Source organism: Homalodisca vitripennis, chromosome 6 (assembly GCF_021130785.1).
Source record: "Homalodisca vitripennis isolate AUS2020 chromosome 6, UT_GWSS_2.1, whole genome shotgun sequence".
Classification (NCBI taxonomy): Eukaryota; Metazoa; Arthropoda; class Insecta; order Hemiptera; family Cicadellidae; genus Homalodisca; species Homalodisca vitripennis.
The window spans coordinates 132,096,741-132,122,272 of record NC_060212.1 but is presented as its reverse complement, the minus strand read 5'-3'; the positions used below and the strand labels follow the sequence as shown (position 1 = coordinate 132,122,272).

Sequence of the window (25,532 nt, the reverse complement as noted above, 5' to 3'; positions counted from 1 at the left end):
GTATAAAATTTACTTCATACTATTTTGAAGGATTAGATGACAGCTTTTGATGCAAATAACGTAAATTCATTTGAAATAACGTAAATTCATTGCCATTGTGGTACTAGACTTTACTCAAATTCCCACAAACAATGTTACATTGTTTTAATTAATGTGTTATAATTCTTTAAAAAAAAAACAGCTAGTTTTAATTCATTGCAAATAATTACGATAAGAATGAGATTTTTATTTAGTAGTTTAAGTATTTCAAATCTATAATTGGTTTGCAGATTCTGTTGTCGTGGTGGCCTCTTATTACACAGCCTACAAAATGAAACTTTAAAATCTAGATAAAGTATGTATTATGGCAATACTTAGAGGTGGTGTAGATCTAAATTTGGCATGGTAAAATTATTTTGTTCCCTCCTTTAATTTTAGAGGGCTATAAACATCTTATCTTATATTATGTAATGAAAACACAACACACAAATAAATAAATTCACAACTTGTATTGTGTGTAGAATCGGATAGATATATTTAATAAAAAATAAATATATTAACATATTGTAAAAATTGTAAAACTAATCTAACTTAACCTAAACGCCACAGTGTTCTCTCATCAAATTGATACATTTAGGTCTAAGCTAAACAGAATTAGGCCTAGCTGGTTACTTTATGTTTTAAAAATTAATTTATATTTTTATTCATTTTCAAAATAAGAAAACTAAATAAATACAGCTTACAAATAAAATGAATTTCCGAGTTACTAAAATTAATCACAAACATGTAAGTTTTAATGTTTACAATGATGAAATTAGGCTTCTGATGCAGGGTTCTGCAGAGAGTATGAAATGGTCAAAATTCTTTTTACTAACTAATAATTAAAACCTGTTAAATTTAATATTTGTACTTAAGATATGACACTAAAATATAAGGTATTAATTAAGATTACACAATCAAATACTTTTCTTATAACAAAAAATTATATTGTTACAGGAGATGTTACAGATGTTGCATTGTTCAATTACCTTTCGTAAATTGTGGCTTATAATAGTAATTTATTATATTTTATACATACTTCATACATAAAAAATCTCATTTAGATCCTTCAAAATGATTTAGAATTTTTTAAAGTATAAAATTTATCACCATTTTTTTAGTACGAATCTATCACAATACAAAGTTTGATGTGTTTTTCAGACCACAATGAGACGGAGTATCCCTCAGGCCAACAGAAAACGAGGGTCTATATCCCAATACTGCGATGGAAGAGGAGATGGTAAGAGTCGAAGAGTGGAGGCAGAGCGCTCTATGCTGCCACCAGAACTCTTCACATTGCCAAAAACTATAACCAGAGATCCCAAGAGAAATCATGAAAAGGAAACCAACAACGAAAAAAGCCCAAGAAAAGGCTGCTTTAGCCAAAGCAAAAGAAGCAGAGGTAATGCCAAAAAATATTAAAACACTTCTGATGAATTTTAAGAGATATATGTACCACAATCAAGGGATGCCCGTAATTTTCTAATGTAACTTATCATGCATAATTTATAAGCATTTCTCCCTATTACACAGAAGTCGTACTTACAGCTTGTTTCAATCTGCTGATTGCTGACAACACCTGAGGAAGTTGTAAATAGTAAATATTTGTTGTAACCAATTTTGCTTACCACTCCTTTATTTTTGTTGTAATTTGTAAGTATCTTTACTTCTTCCATATTGTCTTTCTTACATGAACCCGTTCATTTACAGTAAACAAAAGGAATCGTAGCATAAGTTACTCATTCATATTTCTATTTGCTAAAGGTCGACCCACTGAAATTGTTTCATAAAAAAGGGTACTATAATGATCTAGAATTTTAAGGTACAAATTTTGAAGCCATTCCTCTTCCATAACACTTTTTAAAAATTTGCTAAACTGGCCTTTAAGTAACTCTTAATAGCTCACAAATCTATTCAAATGTTCACTATTCACTCATTCACTCACTTTATTATGTATGAATTACGAACTGACGGAAAAGAATAGATCTGTATTTTTTTGTTTGTCCTTTTTCCAGGGTTTTTTTCACTTAATTTTTTATCTTCTAGTCCATTTATGCTCATTTAAAGGGTGTAATTAAAGATTTAAAAGGTTTATTTTCATTTTGAAACTAGAGTTATAAGGATATATGTTTAAAATATACAATTTAGTATCTATGTGTGTGAAATTTCTTAAACAAAGGTGAATGCACGCATCATATAGCATTTGGAGTTCTCCTATGTCCTTCCACTTTTTTTAACTTTCTGGAGAGTTTAAATAGACATAACAATTTCTTTGGAATTTCCTGTTCCGTTCTTAATTTTGGGGCAAATGACATGTCTAATGATAACTAGATAGGCATAGTGAATACTTATTTTGCATGCTGGAGTGACAGTCATTTTGCTTAAGAGATGCGTCTTTTCACTTGAGTGCAATTTTTGGAAATTTTTTATGACTGAAAGACATCCATGAGAGGTTGCCATTAGGAGTGTTGAGCATATGAGATGCATTCAACAAAGTAATATCAAGAAAGTAGAAAGGATCACTTCTATACCACTTTGTAAATTTGTGTGTCGAGTCTCTAATAGAACACTAATGATCAGTCAATCGTCTCAACAGCTCCCATGTTTTTGTTATTACATTAAAGCCAATAGTTTCACTGTAGTTGTATTTCTCTTTGTGATATCTACATGCTGTGTTGTCAAGATTCATTTAAAGATAAACGCACTGTTCTGACAAAGCACTTAAGTCTTGTATTTTTAGTTGTATTTTATACAATGTGGTATCAGAGACAGTATAAACAAAATAGGGAATATATCTGGAAAAAAGATTTACTATCCAGATAAGTAAAATATTTAGTACTAAGCAGTACTTAATTATTAGGGTATTGGAAATTGCGATGGCAAAAGTATTAACTTTTTTATTATTATGGATATTACCCGTGTCAAATTAAAACCTGCATTGGAGATATTAATTGAACACTGCTATGAACCCAAGTGAATGAACACGCTGTGAATGTGAACATATAAGTTACTTGAAAGTGGGCTTGAACTTTGACATTGAAATAGAGAGTGAACTTATGATTGATTTAAGACTCAATCTCAAGAACACTTGAATTCCAATCTGGTGACATTTTTGTTCAGTGTTGAACAGGTTGTTGTCATTTGGTAGAGACTTCAGGAAATGTATTGCAGAGTTGCTACAGATGTCAATGTGGTCATGTTTCTGTACACAATATTGTAGTTATATTACAGAAGTACAGCAAAGGAGTAGATTTTGACAATAATGAGGACATTGTAAGCCATAGAACAATATAATTAATGTACCATTAATATTTAGATAGTTACTTGAGTGTGTGGTGAGTGCATGAATATTGAGATAGGTCAATATTGATTGACCAAACCGATTTTTGAGTTGGATTTATTTCTAAAACTATAGTGTTGAGACTATTTTCTTTCATCACTTGTTGAATCTGGTTATTTCAGGGAACGGTTTGGCTCAAATGTTGGTTGCTTGAAGTGCAAACGGCCCTCAGCTACTGGAACAATTCCATATAATTATATGAGTTGAAATTGTCAATACTGTTGTTATCAATGTCATTTTTGTCAATAATTAGTTCTAAGCTTTGTTCCTAATATTAATTAATATGTATTGTAGACATATAAAAGTAGTTGTTAGTGGTGATTACTTGAGGATGGTGACAAAATTGTTTGTTGATGGGAAGGTAGAGAGAATCTTTATTCTGGCCCATTGGTGGAGTATAAGTATTTATGGGCTACAGTCCATTATCAAACGGAACAAGAACGGAGTCGGTACAATGCAATACAAATAAACCAATGTAACAGACTATTGAAGAATCCAAAAGTGTGTAAAGAAAAGGTTATCGTACATATGGGTGGATTTCCCTTTTATCTTTTCACCCCAATTTCAATAGCATTCTTCCTTTTACCTTTTACCTATGTACCAAGTTTCAAGTCTCTAGGACCTTTTCATAAAGAGTTATCATACAGACCGACAGGCAAACAGACCACTCTTTGACCTTTATCTGACTCCAAAATCAATAGCGTTCTTCCTTGAATCAAGAGAAACATATGCTCCAAGTTTCAAATCTCTAGGAAGTTTTTTTAATGAATAGTTATCACACAGATTGTCCTTTTGGATCCTTAATAATATTGACTGCTCTGACTACGGATGAGATTTGAACTTTCAATCTCTTTAAACAGGCTCTAAATTGTGCCACTCTTCCCAGACAGTAAATAATTTATTAGTCACAATAACAATTGATTTTGTTTCTGATAATGGATAATTAGTAAATGAAATGCAAACTAGGCTACTGATCTCTGTATTTTTTAGGCAAAATTGAGATCATACACAGCACTGAGGAAAGAGAGGGAAGAGTTCCGCAAACGACTTGTGCAGCTGATAGTGAAAAAAGAGAAGGAAGAGACTGGCACAAACTTGTTTCCCACAGCTGATGAGATGGAACTACTGAGATATTACTACTACATCCACCACGGCATTGACACCATTCACATTGCGCCTATTGAAAGATCTTGGCTGGATCATGTGTTTGAACTGGTTCCGGAGAAGTTACGCAAGCAAACAAGAAGCCTTGAGAAGTTGACAGCTGAAATGCAGGTATTTCTTTTAAACTTTATATTATATAGAAATACAAAAAAGGCTTGCTCTGTATTATAAGTATAGCGGAAAAATGTATAGTATTGTCTTCTGATTGTGTCACTTGTCTCAAAATCTATTGTTCTCACAATGCATAATTCTGAGATCGGCTCTTACAACTAGTTTTCAAGATGATTTTTACGTCAATCAGTCTGACCACCGGATGTAAAGGAACATGTAGGGACATGTAATCTTTCCACTCTTCCAACATTTGAGCTGTAAATGATCAATATCTAGGCATTTTTTATCTTTCTTTAATGAAAAAAGGAAGATAAAAATATGTATAATAATGATCATATTTGTATCATAATTTTGTCTTGTACTTCAATCTTTTTTCCCATGTGGGTCCTTGAAATTCAGTCATACAACATCTAATTATTTTTATGTGAATTATAGTTTTATCAGCTATCTTTCTTCAGTACAGCAGTGTGAGTCAATTTCAAATCTATTAGGCATATAAGGTATATAATTTGAACATTCACCCAATGGAAGTACCAAAATTGTAGTCCTTCACTTATCATAAGGTTATGTATATAGTTACACGTATACTGTAATTTATTCAATGTTTTTTTGACAATAAATGAATTTTTGAATTTGATTCAATTATTTGAACACTATGATAAAGCAAGACAATGTTAAAAACAATGTAAGATGTTAATGTAACATTGAAACTCTATGTCTCGTTTGCCACCATTTAAAATGCTTCTCCTTATTAAAACCACTTCCTCCTGGTGTTTATCAAAGTTAGTTATTATGGTTCTAGGAAGATTTCATGATGGGTGTCAAAAAAGCAACAGTGGACTTTGTGCTGAGGGACCCTAACGATACAGGGATTCAACCGTTTGACATTAGGACTCCACTTCGTGCTGAACTCCCCATGCTGACCAAACTGTGGAGGACGGCCTATGACGTGTCTCGTAAGAAAATTCTGCGTAACCTCCACACCGTTAATCCCCTACTGGCTCAAATACTGGACCTGTGGCATAAACACTTCAGGTACGTACTTATAAACTTCTAATACAGTCTTAAAGTTCTTAGCAAATATTCTTATAATCATAAGGAGAAAAATTTACCTAAGTTGATCAGGTGAGTGGATGTTTAATCTACATTTTGAAGTTAATCTCCATGCTGAAAAAAGAAGTTAAAAGTAAGAAAACCAACAGCACAAAAATTCTAAACCACAACAAAATGGATTTTAAAATATTTATTTAATTCTTTGTTTGAAGGTTATTTTTGAATCTTTGTTTGAATCTTACTTTAGTAAGATTTGTTTATTTTAACCTAGTTTGTAATTATGTATTAGGTTAGTTCTTTACCTGAAGAAGAGATCAGATTGCAGATCTCGAAACGTAGTGTTACTGTTTTCTTGTTTCACTGAACGATGGCAAAAGTCCGAAAAAAATCCTGTTTCCTTCATTTATTTAATATTGTCATTGTAACTAACTTCATCAAATATTTGAAGAGCAATCTTTTCTTAGCAGCATAAATAGTTTCTAATGTTTACTACTGAATTGACTGTTTCACAAATTTAAACTGAAAATGTTGTTTTGTATTGTCAAATCATATAAAATGCTAAAACTGCAGTACTCTAATATTATTTATATGAGTGTATAGTGCTTTTGCTGTTAACTAGTCTATTCATACTGGTGATTTGCTAATAAATTTACAAAAAGCTAATCGTATATAATGTTTCAGAGTCAGTTGCTTGGATCCAGTTCATGATTAAAAGCTTTCACAAGGATTTCACACTGCAGACGTACTATTATGGATTGATACACACGTTTTCTAACTGATTTTAGTTTGTAACATCTACCAAAAAATGACATCATAAATGATTTTGCATTCACCTCTGCTTCCGTATGAAAACATGCAAGGTTATCCTTTAGGAAAAAAAACTGCTTTAGTAGTTTACAGTGATTTTTGTGTGAGGATCTGAAATTGTATCCCTGTGAAATAATTAATGTACAGGATTAAGTGAAAGAGATTTTCCAACTTGAATTCGATTCTGTTAAGAACTCCTTGTGAATGTAGTATCTTTCTAGTGTAATAAGGAAGTAAAGTTTTAAATACTTGGTTAGAATGTAACCCATAACAACTTTTCCAAAGGTCACTCCTGAGCCTGAATTGGCGGTGCCATGGTAAATGTAATAGCGGCACCTTGCAATATCAGAGTACTTTTTCTGATATAAGTTTTATGAGTTGTTCAGTGAACATTGTGTAGAGCATGTATACTTTCACAATGAGGTTGCCACAGCCCATACAATTCTTTTAATCAATTGCTATTATTTGTGATAAATTTCTTGGAAATGTTTCCTTACGTTGGTGGCTTCCTATATTTTCTCTGCCTCAAAGACTAGATATTCCAATAATCATCCTCAACTGTAAGTTTTCCAAGAAAGCAGTAGACCAAAAAGGTAACTGCCATTCTACCTGCAACCAATTGCAGAATAATGTAATCAAATTACCAACAACATTTTAATTTCACATAAGAATGGAAACTGGTACCACTCTTGTGGTATGTTTTTTTAAAACATTATCAACTGTACAAAATGTTTTCTTTTGACAAAATAAACTAAAAATGTCTAATCTGGATTTTATTCTTTTCTTTTTTTTTGAAATATGGAAGCTATTATATCCACCTTATGTTTCTGTTCAGTACTTTCAGTAACGTTCTCTATATCCATTTTTAATAGTTTTACATCGTGGTCATACATATGCTTATACATTGAAGTACACACTATTATAGTAACAATCTGCTATACTTTCTCTTTCACACTATCACTTTTTTGAATTGAAAAATATTTTCTCTTTCATTATAGACTTGAGCTATTGCTTACGTAGTTCAAAATGTGTTAAATTTAGAAAGGCTTTTATCAATGTGGGAGTAATTGTATGAACCCTTAATGGTTTTCTTTGCAATCATTATTATAAATTAAATACAATACAGTATATTATATTGTTTAATGTATATATATATATATATATATATATATATATATATATATATATTGATTTAAATACTTTCCAGCACTTTGAGGCTTGTGGATGTTAAGAGTTTGGCAACATCAGACGCAGCTCTTGAATTGATCCCATTTGGAAAACAAGCAACTGCTCACATAGAATATGCCAAGAAACACCTTGTTTCTGAATGGTTGCCATCCATACAGGCAATCTTTGTCCAGGTACATAAGTCACTTCTGAGTATGGGTTTGAGTATTTTTGAGTTGGAACATACAGATATAATTCCTAAATGTAGTGCTATTAGAATATAGACTATTATTTATTTTAAAACTTTATGAGGTAAAACTTTGAGTTCTTATATTTCAAAAACAGAGATGGCCATAAGTAGCTTGACACAAGCAGTAAAGTATTTTACTTCTATATTTTATGGGAGACAAAGATAAAATAATAAGTAAAACTCTATCCCTAAATTGATTTATATGTGTAATATTCTAACTAATTTTGTCAGTAATTAAATGCCACAATGTTGTATACAAAACTATATACACATAATCTAATTTCAGGGTAGTAAAAAGAAACAAATTCCTCCTGACCATCTGAAGCGAAGGTTGAAACGTTTTTACGATTGTGTGGCAGCAATTATGACCTTCCAGCTGCAATCTCTGTGTCTCAACTCTATCCTGGACTATACTCACTTCATACTGGACATTGGGGTATGAATGGCCTATTTTATAGCCAATTTACCAATTTATAGCATTTTTGGCACACACGTTATAACTTGTGCACTTTCGAATATATTAATCTCTTTGTTGTAGAATTTTGTACAACCACTTTATAGGACACTAGTAAACAATGGGAATTATCACAATTTGAATCAAATTGGACATAGTACAATAAGAAATGTATTGGTCTATAAGCCATTATACTGAGAACTTACACTCTTTCAGCCTATGTACCCCTTTGGTCAATTCCAATGATTTTTAGAAACCTCTCCAAAGTTTAAAAGAAGCTTCAGTAAAAAATTATTAATAAACTATCAATAGGGATGGGGTTTCAACACATAAGAATGGAAGTATTAGGTATAATTGGGTACTGGACTGTTAATCAGTTACCGAAACCTAACAACAATTTTAAAACAATTTTATGAAAGAGTAAGCTTCTTTTTCTTACAAAGTCATTGTTTGTTAATTTGTTCAGTAGATTCAGTACAAATGTTATAATTAAATTTTTTAGGACATATAAAAACATATCTTGATGTATTTAGATACTTGTATATCAAAATAACTTCATTATACATTGTTTACTACATTATTCTAAACAATTTATTATATAACACTTACCATCTGCTAACATAGTAGTTTGTTTAAAATCAGTTGTTAATTGTTTCGTAATACTGTAGTTGGTACTTATGAAACATATGCAAAAATAGTTGGGTATTATATTGGTCTGGCAGTGCTAAATGCTGTGATAAAATATATAGAATTCAAAATTTTTATAAAATTAACAATTTTTACAGTGAAGGGCATAACGAATAAATTTAAACTCAGTAGAAACTGTATTAATATGAAAGCCTCTCCACTTATGTTTGTTTTCAGTGAACTTAAGTCTGTAATTTTAAATATTTCTTCTTACTTAGCATAAGTTTCAAGTGGTTGAAAAATCAAAGATCTTTAAATATTTCACACATTTTCATTGAATATTTTGAAAATTAAATGGAGAAGGACTCCAAACGTCCTTCTAAAAAATATAATATCATAGCACCTAGAAACCATGATTATTCAATTCAAAATCTATTTATAGTCTCATAACTCATGAGTCTCTTCACTACCAAGTCCTGTATGTGGCATAACTCAGAAAAATCATAAACAGTTACTAATTTATGACAAGACGTTTTACAATTGGCCAAATCAAACAAGTCACTACAGGTATACCCTCCTGATGTGTCTTTCTTCACCAACAGATGTCTAATCCAGGGTTTGGAATCAGCATTCTCCAGCGAAACAAGATCATCCAGTTTGAGCCATCCTTCACCAAGTTCCGAGAAGTGATTCTGCGAGTATATGATGAAATGATCGAAGCAGTGAGCAACTTGCCTCGGCTGGAAACAAAGTTGTACATCGACCTAGAAGACACTCCTCACGAGCTCAGAGTAATCTTCTTTTTTGCAGTACCTTTTCCTTGCATAGATAATATTGTGTAATGTAGATAGGATAAATTAAAGAATATCTGCCCATCGGATAGATGATTTTTATCATATATATTTAAATATGGAACTGTGGAATTTTCCCTTTTACTTAGACTCATACCCAAGAAAGACATGTTAAGTAGATGAGTTAACTGTACTCTATATAGCTACTTAAATTGTTTTTATTGTTCTCCATAAACAGTAAAAAAATTACTTTTACTCAAATTACAAAACCCATCTTAGTAAAATACTCAAATTAACAGTATTTTATTGTGTTCATTAAATAAAATATTTTACGCTTTTACTCCTTCATGTTATTGCACAAAATACTAGTATTTCTTGGTTTCATTAAATTTCCTTCTTTATTTCATTAGCTCGTATATTTGACTGGAAAAAAATATTCTTCTCAAAATTTTGTTGAAGTGAACAACTTTCTTCATTTATTCATTAAAATTCTTTTTAGCTGACAAGAGATGGAAGCCTTTTCAACTTTATACTCTTTAGTTTAAATTTTTTAATTTGGAATCTCATCTTCAACTTTAACGTTATTTTTTTGAACCATTTACATTTTTTCAGTATCAATACAGTTGTGTATAGTGTGAATGAACCTATTGGCTTGAAATCAACTACCAGAACCACCAAGTGTTCTGTATTCATATAAAAAATTTCCATTTACAACATGAAATTTATTCATACTTATTCTGTTATTTTGTCTTTGTTTAACCTGGTATAATTACTGTTAAGGCAACATTTCTTTATGTTTTGTCTGTACTCTGTACATATAGAGCTTGTATTAGATCAGTCTGTTAACATATCTTGACTTTTTTATATTTACCTTGTCTTTTATTCAACCAGTTAAATTCATTGCCTCAATAAATCTCAATTTTTCTCAAAACTGTAACACTGTAAATAAATTACTCGTACTTTTGTGGGACTTAAGAAATTATTGCAACCAAAACCTGTGAATTCAAACGTTATAAAAAGAAGTAAGTACATATTAATTTAAATAACGTAAACATTAATACTAATATGAAAAAATTAAGACGTAAAAGACGGTATGAAACAGTGATGAGACAGCCCAGCACAGCGTACTATTCTAATCTACTAGCTGGCTGATGTTACCTTACTGATCAAGGCTCAACCTATAGCACACAAGCTCAACAGTACTTTCAGACATTACATCATGAGTTTAATGTATTAGAGAGAGTCAAATTCAAATCTCTAAGAGCTGTAGAGGCAGAGGTCAGTTCTAAATGTTTGAGCTAAGTGATGCTGTGAACACAGCATTGCCATGTAGTGCTAAGGAAATGTGATTTTCAACTTAAGCCCACTTTGCTTGGTCTATATCTGACAACAGATTTTCACTGTGACCTGCCTTATTTGCTAGCTTACTATCAGTCTTATGCTACTTTAAAGACTAGGTGTATTTGAATTATTTTCCATATTGATTTCAAATAAGAACAACTCTGCTATGCTATTGAAACAATTGTACCATAGCATTAAAGTTTTGTGTCAATAGAGGTGGTTATTATGTTTTTAATAATATTGTCTATTGATTTCAGCCTGTAATATTGGACGAAATTGTGAACAAATGTCGTTTGGAAGTGGAAGAAACTCTACACGAGCAGAGAATTGGGCCGGAACTTCGTGTTCAAGACTTTGATGATTATATTCACCTCATCAATGGTGATGTAAGTATTGATAAGTTGGTGAAAATTTTAGTTGGATTTTAGGCACTCAACCAGAAATTTCTAAGTGGTAACACATCCAAGGAGTTTAGAACTACCCAAGTTGGGCGCTTTGCCTGTAAATTATACAACATATTATATTTTGATTTGAAATGATTTTGGATCTCCATTTTGAACAGTGTATTACATAAATTTTTCTGGAACTCACAGCACGCAGTTTTCCAGGAGGCCCAGTTGAGAACACTACTGCTATGTTTCATTTTCATAAATTATTTTTAATTTACTCATCAAAGGTTTAGTGTTAAACTTTACCTGTGTTTTGAAAAACACTCACTATTAATTCCAACACCTGGTTTTACTATATGCAGAAATTAAATTAGTGTAAAAACTATGATTACATTAATTTGTCAAGTTCTCACCAATGACTAAGTCAGCTGCTTTGAAACTTAAATTATTCATGAATCTATTTATATTCTTATTGTTTGTTGTTAATTTTAAATTTAGCAAATACTGTTTTGTCCGATTATTAAGCATCGCTCAAGACCGTTTTTGAATAAAAGAACAATAAAGAAAGCTGTTGTTGTAAAGGTTATCTCATCGATAATGGGGTTACCAATGTTAACAATTTTTGTGTGTTTTTTGTATGATTTTAAGTATTTTTGATCAGGAAGTTCAATATTTCAAAATTGTTACAATCACTGATGTACATCTGACTTAACTCGATGCTCTGTGAAAGGTCGTTTCTTTCAGAAAATTGTTGTAAATAAATGTGTATGACTCTGATATTTATCTACTTAAAGCAAAATTTAATGTGCAAGATATTTTTTTATGTTACAAGAAATAATTAGTGTATTTTTCATTGATAGAAATTGTAAAACCTTCAAATGTAGCAAAAACATTTTTTTAAATATTACTAAATGTTAATAAAACAATATTTTTCCAAACTGGATTTTTTGTTTCCTAAATTATGAAGAACACAATAAGAAGGATTTTTATAGTTATGAAATAAAATAACAACAATGAATTTACTAAACTTGAGCAAGAATTTTAAAAAGGGCCTGGAACTTTTCACTACACATAGCAATGAAGTAGCCTGCGCTTTTAAGTATGTCTAGTAAGAAATTAGCTAGTAATAAAAGGGTAATTTTTGGAGTTAATTTTTGTATCATGCGTAAAACATATTTCTGGGCATGGTCTGTGCCATTCATCACTCTATAACTTCAAACTTCTAACTTCTAATAGGATGTTAGTTTAGATTAAACTGGTAAATAGTGGTGTTTTCATTATTAAATCCAGTGTTGATTCATTGTTGTAAAGTTCAGGTAATGTAGGTAATGGTTACATGAAATTAAATCAATGTAGTATGTCCAGAAAGTAAGTTTTTTGCCGTTGCTATAACAGTTCTGTGCATGAGCGACACTAGCCCTGATTTATTGTTTAGTGATGACCATGGTGTCATTTAATGGTTTTTAAGGAGAATGATCAGGAGCATGCATGAATGAGACAGTGATCATAGGCTGTTACTAATTTATTATAGCTTTGTTTCATCATTGTTTCTTTAGAATTATTATTGATGGATTATTTCAGAGGATGGAAAAAGTGTTACAAATGTTTGCTGTCCTAAAATTTGACAATATTTTGGAACTACAGTGTGTTTAAATTCTTTTCTTATACTTTACAGTAGCAAATAACCATAGCTTTAGTGTGATGTGGTATTGCTAGATACAGTTGCAAAATACATAATACAACAAATAGTTCAATAATTGTGATAAACTTATTTATATTTACCAATGTATCAAGAAGATTCACCATTTAATTATGAACATTTGTTAATTCAGTCTGTAGCATTTTGTATTAGGATTCTTGAGGTGCTTAGAAGAAGAGATTTTCAAATGCTGAACTGCTCAGGCCATCAATGGGCTATAGTTTTTGTTTACATCAATCTATTATAGTCCGGGCGCCAAGAGCCAATTTGTACTGTATAAACACAATATTTTTTAGAAATCATGTATTTTCCCTAAGAAATTGATTGTCAGCTGCACTAATTGTAGTGGGTGTTGAATTTGAGGGGTATCAAAAAGTTCAAAATACCAAAACAATTAATAAATGTTTTCACAGATCATATTTTTTACCTTGACACCCTTATAACTGTTATCATACTAAATGAAGGTTAAATTAACATCAGACAATGAGATAAAGATTGACCATTTCGCAGAAAAATATGAATTTTATCAACTTCAGTTTGTATTCTGCCCTGTGGGTTTAATAAAATTCAACAAGCCCATTTCTCATGTGCTCTGACAGACTATGTTTTCGTATTGAAGAAGCCACACTGATCTGGTTCTACTCACTCTCTGTTCCATTTTTCAATGCAGTGTCAACTAGTAAATATATGAAAAGTTTAAGGTGACTTCAAATTTTAAGGTTGTAAACTTCTGTAGATAAAAGTTTGGTAATTATTTGCATTGTACTAATTCAAATGTTTGTGTTTCAAATTACTGAATAACTCAAACTGTTATCGTTACTCACAAAGTGGTGATATAAAAATAATTTCTTTGTAAAGTTTTTTTAATGTAACACACCCTAATGCACAGTTATATGTGAGACATGACCAGGTAGGATATATGTTATATTTTTTTAGGCACAAGAGGCTGTGGACAAATTCTTGGCACAAGACCACACATTTGAAGAGTACAAAGAAAAGGTGGCTTTGTACGACGGCCTAATAAAAGAAATACCGGTCGAGCTAGCACATGTCGTTACCATGGGACTGTTTGAGATGCATCGAGAGGAGCTGATTGGCACCATGGTGACACAAGCGCGCAACCTGCGTGACCAGCTCATTGCTCGGCTCACCCGTGACTACCAGAACCTCTGCAAACAGTCAGTACTACTGTTCTATGGAACTTAAAAATATTTATCAAGTGCCACTTTTTATAAAAAATCTTGTTTTATGATTTTGCTGTTTTAGCGGTTATCAAAAGTAGCTAGCTGAAAATATAACAAAATATACTTCAAAGTATCTTATATGCTGGCTTTTGATTGGAAAAAGTGCTTACATTGGACATTCACTTAGGATTTTGTTTCTAGTAAAAAAATAGGAACTTATTGCCTTAAAATTTATAAATTTGTGTGAACTTCATAGCTTTGGAATTTTTAGTCCTCATGGTAGTACTCATGAAAAATTCTGCAAAACTTCGTAAAACACAATCACCAGTGGCCAAAACTACTTTCCTTTCCAAAATTTGTATGTATATTTATATATATATATATATATATATATATATATATATATACATTAAATTGTATAAATGGCAATAGCCTTATTTAATTTCAATAAACATTGAATCACAAAAAGTACACAAAATATATATATTTCATATCACCTGGCCACAATCTCCTGTGGTTGAATCGTTTGACATAGAGTGATGCAATAAACTGTAATCCAAATATATCTCATATGGCAAATACCACAAAATTGTTTTCGTCACATTTAAAATATAGGGCGTGCCTGAAAATGAGGATCATGGTTTCGAATCTCAAACTGACGCAATCCCAAAAGATGGTGAAGCACCGAGTCTTCTACACATAACATAGGACTTCATAAGCAACTGAAATCTCGGATCACTTCAGACGAACATGACTCCAGATTTCAGGAGACAAGTCTGCGACAGCATCAGATTTCAGATTTTACACGTTTGCACGTTTTACAACATTCGCATTGAACCAACCCTTTCCCCATAGCTATGTTATGTGTAGAAGATTCTGTTGCTCCACCATCTTTAGAGATTGTGTCAGTTATCATCCTAGTGCACTCAATAAATTGTGCACCTAATTAGACAATGAGATTGCCTCTTCACTTAGATTGCACTATATTTTGTAGTCTAGGTATCTCTGATGTTGAAACGAAGCAAATCTTTCATTTGACCTTCTTCGTTCTTCATCACCAACTATTTATGGATCCCTTCAGACGAACGTGACTACATATTTGAGAAGTCAAGTCTGTGACAGATTCAGATTTCAGTTGCTGCAAGTAAGAGGAAGTGAACTGAAGCTAAACTCAACTATCTTACTATTTTAAATTTTTGAGATTTGAACTGTGACCATCATTTACAGACATAACCTACCCTGTACTTTAAATGCATCAAAAACAATTTTGAAATGTTCGCAGTATTAAATTTAGTATGGTTGCAGTTTATTACATCACTCTATGACAAAGGGTTTGCAGCCTTTCGATATATTGCTCTACGAGATATTGCAGCCAGGTGGTCTGAAACACTATGTGTTCATATATGTGTACCCGCGTGAGTGCTTGCATGTGTGTATGTGTACCATACAACACGGCTTGTGGACACTATAGCTGTCCGAAAAAAAAGCTTAAACAAGCTGAAACTTGGTACAAAAATGTATCTTCTAACTCATTTCTTTGCCTATCTTGGTACTCAATTTTGTTTAAATTTGGCTGCCATTCAAAATATAAAAAGTTGACAACTCTGTTATTTATTGATTTGGAGAAAAAAATAAAGTATCCTGGAATGCTTATAACATCTTTTAAAATGTTTGTGATAAAAATTTTGTTGTATCTCAAACAGTTTTGATTACATGTGAATCCCATAAGACTTTTTTGATTACCAAAAACTGGCAAAGGAAATGCTGAAACAAATTGAAACTTAGTACAAAAATTTATGTCTTAAGTATATAGACTGTGTTCATTGTCCATCACCATTTCGTTCCATTATGGTGGTCACTCAAACTTAAAAAAAATAACAATTGTGTTATTTATGAAAATCTAATTTTTTCAGTTGTCGCAAAATCTACCTACTTTTTATTCTGGATGGCAACCTTCAAGATGAGGGAAATTCTTTCTTTCTTCAAAATCTTCCACATTTTAGTTGGAATTGACTATTAAATTCCATTGTACTGCTTTATAGTATTTGTTGCATCTTTATCATAAAAATTTAATTTAAGATACTGGTTTGAAATAGTCAGCCAGATAGCCCTATTGAAAAATAGGGTTTCTCTGAGAAAGGCCTCAAAATCTGTAGATTTAGTCAGTACAAGAATTGTGTCTATTCCTATTGTTACATAGGAAATGATAAAAGATTGGAACATGGTGAAACTGATAAATCTGATAAGACTATGTATGTGGTGGTAAATTAGATATTAACTGAGATGAAGAATCATCTCACTAATGTAATGAGATTTGTTCCAGGTTGGGAGAAGACTACCAGATGATCGCAGACAAGGCTCTTGCCCTGCCAGGGAACACAGCAGAGCTGATGCAGCTGATAGACTATGTGCGGGTTGTGGAGTTTCAGACCGTATTTGAGATGGAAGATCGCCTCAAGGAAGTAATGGGCTATATCATATTCCTATCTGACTACACCACCATAACAGCCATTGAGATGAAGCAGAACTCACTCACCTTCCAGTGGTACAACAAGATGGCTGGGGTTCTGGAGGAAAACCGAAGGATTGTTGAGCAGAAGACACTGGAGTATCAACAATCACTAAAGGTACCATCAATCTATAGGAAGTTTGTTGCTGTAGTTCAAGCCAAGAATCTCTCAACAGTAGAGATTTGGGTTTGATTTAAAAGTGATAAATTTTTGGTGTTGCTATCAAAATAAGAGGAAGAAGATTCAAACTCACTTGTATAACTTGTTGTCCTTAACTATTAAGATTCTGTTAGGTCTTCGGGTACCAAACATTTGTGTATTGATAGTTAAAAATATTGTGTGTGTTTAAGTGACAGTTCTGTTAAGATCAACAGACAATGATTGTTAAGATCATTGTGACAAAACTTTGTTATAATGTGAGTCATTAAGATTTCATTGTTTCCAAATTGGCTTTCTGGTGTTGTTTAACACCTTCACCGCAGCTTTATACTGTGATCTAGAGTATTTTTAACCATCCACCACATACTAGTGCTCTGGATAGTAACAGTCACAGTTATTATGTTACACTACAGTACAATAACTGTCTATAATATATGTACAGTGGAGTCCCGCTAATCCTAACACGTGTAATCCGAACGTCGGATAATCCAAACAGGTCCAGGAGGAATTATTTATAACGATGAACAGTTATAGGAACTAATTACTTAAAAAAATTGAAAATGGGTGGATCATTTCGTACATAAACAAAGAAAACTTTAATTAAATAGACATACAGTATTTTATTAAGACAAATTGTGTACGGTACAGTACATAAATAATGAAGTTAAATACAGTACCAAATTGAAACTTATAGGTTAAGTATGAGTTAAATTACTGTATTAAGAAGTGAAATCAAACAAAAATTGGACGTACAGTACGGTACTGATATTATTACTGAGTACAATATTAATTGTTAAAAGACAAATTCAGTTATTGTCTTCTGTCGCATTGAAGAGAGTCTATTGGATGGCGCGTAGTTTCGCCATCGTGTCATAAACATGATATCGGCAGGTGTAGCAGTAGCCTGTTGCTCTAAGTATCGTAGTGCAAGGTTAAGCGCTGCTGCACCGTCTGCATAAATTTGCTTAGTATTTGCAAACACGTTTATTTGTCAAGAAATACAATGCAACAGTCAGAAAACATGTTTTAATAAACAATGTTGATAATTCTATAACAAAATAGTCCCATTCTCAAGTTTAAAACCGTATTTTTCTGTAATTCTGGCTAATCCAAACAATCACATAATCCGAATAGGGCTCGGTCCCAATTAGGTTGGATTAACGGGACTCTACTGTAGGTAACACCTGCACTGCAGCCTAATACTGAGTGATCTTGAGTACTCTTAACCAACCAATAAATAATAGTCTGTCTTCCGCAGTCAATGTGTTAATCACTTAAATTTGCTTTAGTTTGATTCTTCATGTTAAATAAAAACATTTGTTTTTTGAATATTGTAATTTTTATATGTTTAATTATTAATTTATGTAATTGCAATTGTCTTATTAATACTTTAATATATATATATATATATATATATATATATATATATATATATATATATATATATATATATATAAGATGCATAGACATAATTGTATAACACCAAACAGCTTGTCTTAAGATACTAAAGAATAAATTAGTACAGTTGTAGTTATGGTTCAAAAATATACAATAAATTAGCGTTGGTTTATGACCAGATACTTTGTGGACTATAATGGTAAAATTCCTTATTGTCAAAAGATGATCAAAACATTTATGTTAGTTTACAACCAGAATGGCTGTCACAAAAATTTGTTTTAGGCTTTACAATTCTCTGAAAAATATAAATATATATATATATATATTATATATAGCCTAAAAATATATTTATATTTTTCAGAGAATTGTAAAGCCTAAAACAAATTTTTGTGACAGCCATTCTGGTTGTAAACTAACATAAATGTTTTGATCATCTTTTGACAATAAGGAATTTTACCATTATAGTCCACAAAGTATCTGGTCATAAACCAACGCTAATTTATTGTATATTGTTGAAACCATAACTACAACTGTACTAATTTATTCTTTAGTATCTTAAGACAAGCTGTTTGGTGTTATACAATTATGTCTATGCATCTTTCATCAACTAAGGAAAATAGTTAACCAACATTGGATAGTAAAAAGCAACATTCAATTTCAGGAAAGAATAGAAAAGTTTAAGGATGACTTGGACCAGTACATGAGACAAGTTGAAGAGCTGCAAACTTACGGTGATGTCAATGAGCTCCAACGGTACCAGAAGAAAGCTCACATGTTGGACGGCAAACTGGACCAGGCAATGGCAAGAATAGACCAGTTCAATGAAGAAGAAAAAGCATACAAATGGGAAGAAAGCTTTTTCCCCATGAGGAAGCAGGTGATTTAGTTTCACCTAATCTAATAGTTGAATTTAGAATCACTTTGTACGTAATTTATTTCTATTTCAATTTTTGCTATCCCAACCTTTTTCTTACAATCTTTTTTTGTTCAATATCAATCACCATATATTCGACTTAATTTCTCATAATGATTTTCAACTTATATTGATCATCTATTATTTATCCTTTCAGATAGCAGATAAACTAGCACCATACAAGAGGCTCTACGACAATGCTGTTGAATTTATGGAGAAGTTTACTCTTTGGACTACAAGTAGAGTTGGATCGTATGATCCAGAGGAAATTGACCAAGAAACTCAGACATTCTTTCGCAATATTTACAAGCTAGAAAAACAATTTTCTGATTTACCTGCACCAGGAGCTCTTGCTAGCACGGTAAATAAGTTCATAATGTTTACTGTTTAGATTATATCACAATTTTTCATTTTTCTTTGTATGATATGTATCACTAGTATTTTTGTACTAAAGATCAATAATTAAAGATCAATTATTGACAGATAATCGAGGTGCTACTGAGACACAAAAATCCTTCTTGATACTCTTTCATATTTTGACTTCCAGTCGTCAAAAAGCATAAATCATCATCGTACATCATTGTATAAATTATAATAAAATATATATTTATATATGGGAAACATATATTCAACTGAGTTATGAGCTGGTACTGTCATTGAGTTGATTCTTAAATATAATATTACTAGCTGTTTCCTGCGGCTTTGCACGCTTTTCGTAAGCTTTGCCCGTGTATGTGAACTTCTGATTTAATTGAATTATATTTACAACGCCGATGTAGAGTTTGCCTTGTTGCCACGATCAAGAAAATCTGTTTATGTTTATAGCCATTGTGCACGTACGTGTACTTTATTATAAAGTGGTCTAACACTCAAACTTTAAGTTCAATCAGAAATGTATCTTAAAGACAAATATACATAATAGCGCCTTCAAATAGTGTTTGGCTATGTAATATACGTAACTGTCTCGTAATTGCAGTTTATAGTTTGCAGGCGCTTTTAAACCTCTTATCTTTTGTAGCGCCGCTTGGTGGTGAGTTACATCAATGGGCATAGCTTATAAACCTTCTCCATGGAAAAATACGTATACATACAAATTTTCATAATGGTCTGTCTAATATTTTGCGATTCCATAAAGGACAAACACTCAAACATTTATTTATATGTATATATATATATATATATATATATATATATATATATATATATATATATATATAGATTACTCTATGTCTCTACAAAATATTGTATAGTTGTATAATTATCTTAGATTGACAAGTGTTATGATGAAAATACAGAATTCTTGAAATCATACATTGAATAATGAAAGCCTAGCCAAACTCTAGCACTCTTCAAACAAAACTAGTACTCAAAAGGGTATGTATCTTCAATAAGATATTTGATATACAATGTGATATACTTTCTTCCTTTCCAAAAGAATGTGGAGGATATTATAAATACATTGATAAATAATGGCTATACATATTGGTATTCACAAAGCCATATTGAGTGGAGTAAGTGTTCACTACAATAGTATTTATAATTTTGTATCAACACCACACGGTAATCCTGTTGATTCAGTTATCAGGAACAATTGAATTGAATTAATACTGTATACTTAGAATACCCTTAATACATGCCATAGTGGATATGCCCTTGTACTGTGATAATAATTTTGTTGCTGCAATGGACTGCATTGTAGATAATGTAGTTTTCCCCATGTTAATACTCGCCAGTATCATTCAGTTTACTGGCCATGGAAAGACATCCTTGTTTGTGTTTGAGCAAATCTTGTATTGAAACTGTCAAAGGTGAAATAACTTTTTTTATGCTTAACTTTTTGTCAGGTCCGTGCTCAAGTTGAAGAGTTTAAGGGCCATATGCCAATAATCATGACTCTAGGGAACCCTGGGATGAAGGAACGGCACTGGGAAAAGATCTCGGAAATTGTTGGATTCCCATTGAGGGCTGATGCAGAACTTACTCTGGCCAAAATCATTGATCTGGGTCTAGAGGAGTACATTCCAAGATTTGAGGTCATCAGTGATTCTGCCACTAAGGAAAACAACCTGGAAAAGAGTTTGAACAAAATGATAAATGAATGGAAAGATATTGAGTTTTCTGTTCTTCCTTACAGGTAAGTAGGATATTACCAAAACAGCTAGCAAATATAAAAAACTGTCCTTGGAAGATGGGTTATAAACAATTGTAAAGTTATAAACCGTTATAGCAAGTAAAACAAATTTCTTAAGAGTAAAATGTTTTCGTCCCATAAATTTTTAAGCTATTACTATGTGTAATATTGTTGTGCTCAACTTATTCAAGCTAAGGTCTAATTTTCTCAGGTATATTATTAGGCTTAGGCCTCAGAGATTTCAAACTCTCAAATTTTGTTTTTTTGAGTGTTCTACCAGTCAGATGTCATTGGCCAATATGAAAATTTGTAAAGTGTAGGGATGAGAAATATCATGCCATTGTTGTATCAAGGTTTTATTTGCTTAATTTGATAGCTGGAAACATCTCTATACCAGCTGTGTTTGATTCTTTGTTTTGTTTGCTTAATTTGGCTTATTGGGCTGCTGTTGTACATCTAACCAACTTTTTTAATGAATTTTAATGTTTTTATATTATAAAAATTCCTAATATAAAGTTACGGTTATAAAAAAATTGCTTAATGAGGTTTTAATTACACTATATTTACATTTCAGATTAAGTTTGATGAACAGTTATAGGGTTTAGAGAAATTTCTACAATGAAGTATTAAAATATTGACATTTCAGTGAAACAGAGATATCACAGAAATATTTATTAATGTCTCAGCTACATATTACTAACAACGTTACAATTTTTATGTTATTTCAGAGACAGTGGAACATACATATTGTCCAGTGTTGATGACATTCAAGTTCTTCTAGATGATCACATTGTCAAAACACAAACCATGAAGAGCTCTCTTTACATTAAACCATTTGAGGAAATAATTTTGTAAGTATAAGTTTTTATTTTTGTGAGCAATTCTGTAAAATTATTCATGATTTAATTGGTGGGAGGCGTAGCAAGAACGTTAAGAATGTCTTCCTTGGTGGTTATTTTACTTATCAAATAAGAAATTCTGTCCCAGACACATTAAATGGGAAAGATTGGTTTTTTGTTTGCCAGCAAACCAATGGATGAGCAATGAAAGTCAAATACACCTTGTTACATCTGTTAAATGACCCCTCAAGCAGTCAATAAGGAGTTCCTTCTATGCTTTAGCATGCTTCTCACATGTTGACTAGGAATGTTACAGGAATACTCAGTCAGATAGCAATAAAACAACGTGTTATTTTAAATGGCTTAATATTCCTCTAAGCCAGGAAGATCTAACAGCTTCTTTAAGAAGGAATTCCATACATACTTCTACTGCAACTAAACATTTCCAACAAATCTTTCCAAAGGACTACTTAACCAGATAGCCAAGAATGACCTTGATAGTTAATTGGCACACCTCTTCAAGCACAACAGGTCTGTCAAAGACAGAATTCAGTAGTAGACACAAACTGGTAGTTATATTTATCTCAGCATTCTCCCAGCATTTTTTTCAATTTTAACAATTACTAAGAACTATTTTCTTTAAAATTGAGGTTTGTTCTTGTTGCAATATGTGCTCACCCTATATTATCTTTTTTGATCTCATAATGTATTACTATAATAATTATTTATGTGTACAACGAAGACAACCAAACCTGGACGCCTCTCCGAAGCTAGTAACTAGAACCAATCAACACTAGAGTAGAATTCACTAGATTTGCACAAGTTCCAGTAAATGATAGTTCCTAGGTGTGGCTGTAGGTTCACATTGTGAACAGCACTTCCAGTGAAACTTGTGTGTTTTATTTTTATGTGGTGTACATGGTGTTTAAATATGTGGCAAAACCTTCAATGGTTAAATGATTGTTTTTTAATATCCATCAACCATAAGTCACTATGATCTCTTTTCATTTAATGCCTGTCTTTCTGTTTAAGCTTGTCCTTAAAATGTGCATAACTCTAAAATATTTTTAGCTATAGGAACTTGGCATGAATATTTATTTATGTTATTATAACCTATCGTACTGTTAGACTTTTTCAAGCACTTGTGTTATAATGGCAGCAATTTTAAATTCTTTAATGCTTATTCAATTCAAATAATCTTTATTCATATTTGTACATTGAAATACAATAAATAGTGTCACAATTCATCAGACTATATCTAAGTATGTTCCAGATATAATTTTTTATCTAAAACCTTATAGTTAAATGTCTAAATCTATGCTTTAATACCTTGTCCGAAAACATTTTAAAATTTCAATTAAGTTGCATGTTGTTTCTTAGGCTAAAATTCGTCAAATGTATAAAAAGCATTTTTAAGCAAGAAATTCTTAGCAATAACCTGAATTTTTTTCTGATCATTTATTTCACCAATTTCTTTTGGAATAAGATTTAAAAACTTTACACCATTATATGTGGTTTTCTTCTTAAACAATTCTAAATTATGATTATCCAAAACTATTTTATTTTTATTACGTGTGTGTCGTAATGGTGAATATCATTGTGTGTTAAAAATTTTCCTAAATTAATTTTGACATTAAATAATACATTCTAAAATATACAGGCTATGAACTGTTTAAAATTTTTAAATCAATGAAATGTTGTCGTACCGAGTCATCATTATGTAAATTTAACATTGCTCTTACAGCTCTTTTTTTAGCAAATTAAAATTTTATGGAGATTTTGGTTGGATGTACCTCCATACACACATATTCCGTAAGATACATGCGATTGAACGTGAGCATGAAATACAATCTTTTTTTAATACAGTTAGATAAGTTAGACAATCTTTTTAGAGCATAAAAATTCCAGAATTAATTTTAGTTAAGATATGGTCAATATGCTGATCCCAACTCAGATGGCTATCAATGTAAATACCTAGGAATTTTGGTTTTAGGAACTTGGGATATGACCTCAGTATCAATATAAATTTGGACTTGGCTATCTTTCCTATTTTGTTTTGTTGTAAACAACATGTAATTAGTCTTTTGAGCGTTTAAGATTAAATTGTTATTAAAAAAGAATTCTTGTAATTTTGATAGTTGAATAAAAAGAGTTTATTTCTAGTTCTGTACTCTGTCTTTGTAGAGATAATAAGATTGGAGTCATCTTCGTAAATGCAGAGTTGGTTTTTTGTTTGGTTAATTTGACTAAGACACCTAGGCATGTATTTTATGTAGCAGATAAATAACAATGGGCCTAAAATTGACCCTTGGGGTACCCCATACTTTAGTTATTTCTGGTTTTGATTTATATTTCAAAATTTTGTTGTTGTTTACTTTGGCTATTTCTACAAATTGTTGTCTGTTTGTTAAATAGGATTCAAACCACTTTAAATAATAATTTTTTATTCCTAATTTGTTCAATTTTTGTATCATTTCTAATGTGGGAAAATACTGTCAAAAGCTTTTGACAAGTCCATGAAGATTCCGGCTACTTTATTTTTCCTATCCATTGATTCGATAATTGATTCTATAAAGCAAATTAAAGCAGTAATGGTAGATTTGTTTTTTCGGAATCCATGTTGTTCAAAGTCAAAAAGATCATATTTTTCTAAATGTGTCACTAGTCTTAAATACATTGCTTTTTCAAAAATTTTAGAAATTGATGGTAAACAATGGATATCGGCCCGATAATTTTGAATTTCAGTTTTCCTCACCTTTTTTAAAGATTGGTATCACTTTTGAAATTTTGAGTTGACTAGGAAAAATCCCTGAGATGAAAGAGGCAATTTATTAAATGTACTAAGGGTTTTATTAAGGGGTCCTTTGCAAATTTAATGATTTTAATGGGGACCTCATCGTACCCACTAGACCACTTGTTTTTTAGAGAGTTCAAGATATCATTTACCTCTTTTTCATCTGATGGGGGACACCTAAATTCGGGAATTTTGGTAGGAGTTATATCTTCATCATGAGTTGGGGCATACTACTTAACAGGTTTTCAATAATATTAACAAAATAATTATTTTAAAACTATTTGCCACTTGGCTAGGGTCTGAAACAGTCCCCTTATCAGACTTTAAAAACATAACTTTTCTCTGCTACCTTGGATGAAGTTTTTCTTTGTTTCTTTATTTATGATTTCCCAT

At 31.5% G+C, this 25,532-nt stretch overlaps 1 protein-coding gene across 1 annotated transcript in view; it reads left to right on the top strand.

Moving 5' to 3' along the window:
• The first annotated feature begins 1,183 nt into the window (after positions 1-1,183).
• LOC124364921 (dynein axonemal heavy chain 7-like) overlaps positions 1,184-25,532 on the top strand; it is a 167,109-nt gene continuing 142,760 nt past the window's right edge. The window contains 13 exon segments of the mRNA XM_046820729.1: positions 1,184-1,420; positions 4,349-4,633; positions 5,436-5,668; positions 7,701-7,854; positions 8,197-8,346; positions 9,594-9,782; positions 11,381-11,509; positions 14,148-14,389; positions 16,719-17,022; positions 19,124-19,339; positions 19,533-19,736; positions 21,220-21,509; positions 22,235-22,357. Coding sequence (XP_046676685.1) covers positions 1,352-1,420; positions 4,349-4,633; positions 5,436-5,668; positions 7,701-7,854; positions 8,197-8,346; positions 9,594-9,782; positions 11,381-11,509; positions 14,148-14,389; positions 16,719-17,022; positions 19,124-19,339; positions 19,533-19,736; positions 21,220-21,509; positions 22,235-22,357 — 2,588 coding nt within the window. The 5' untranslated portion in view covers positions 1,184-1,351.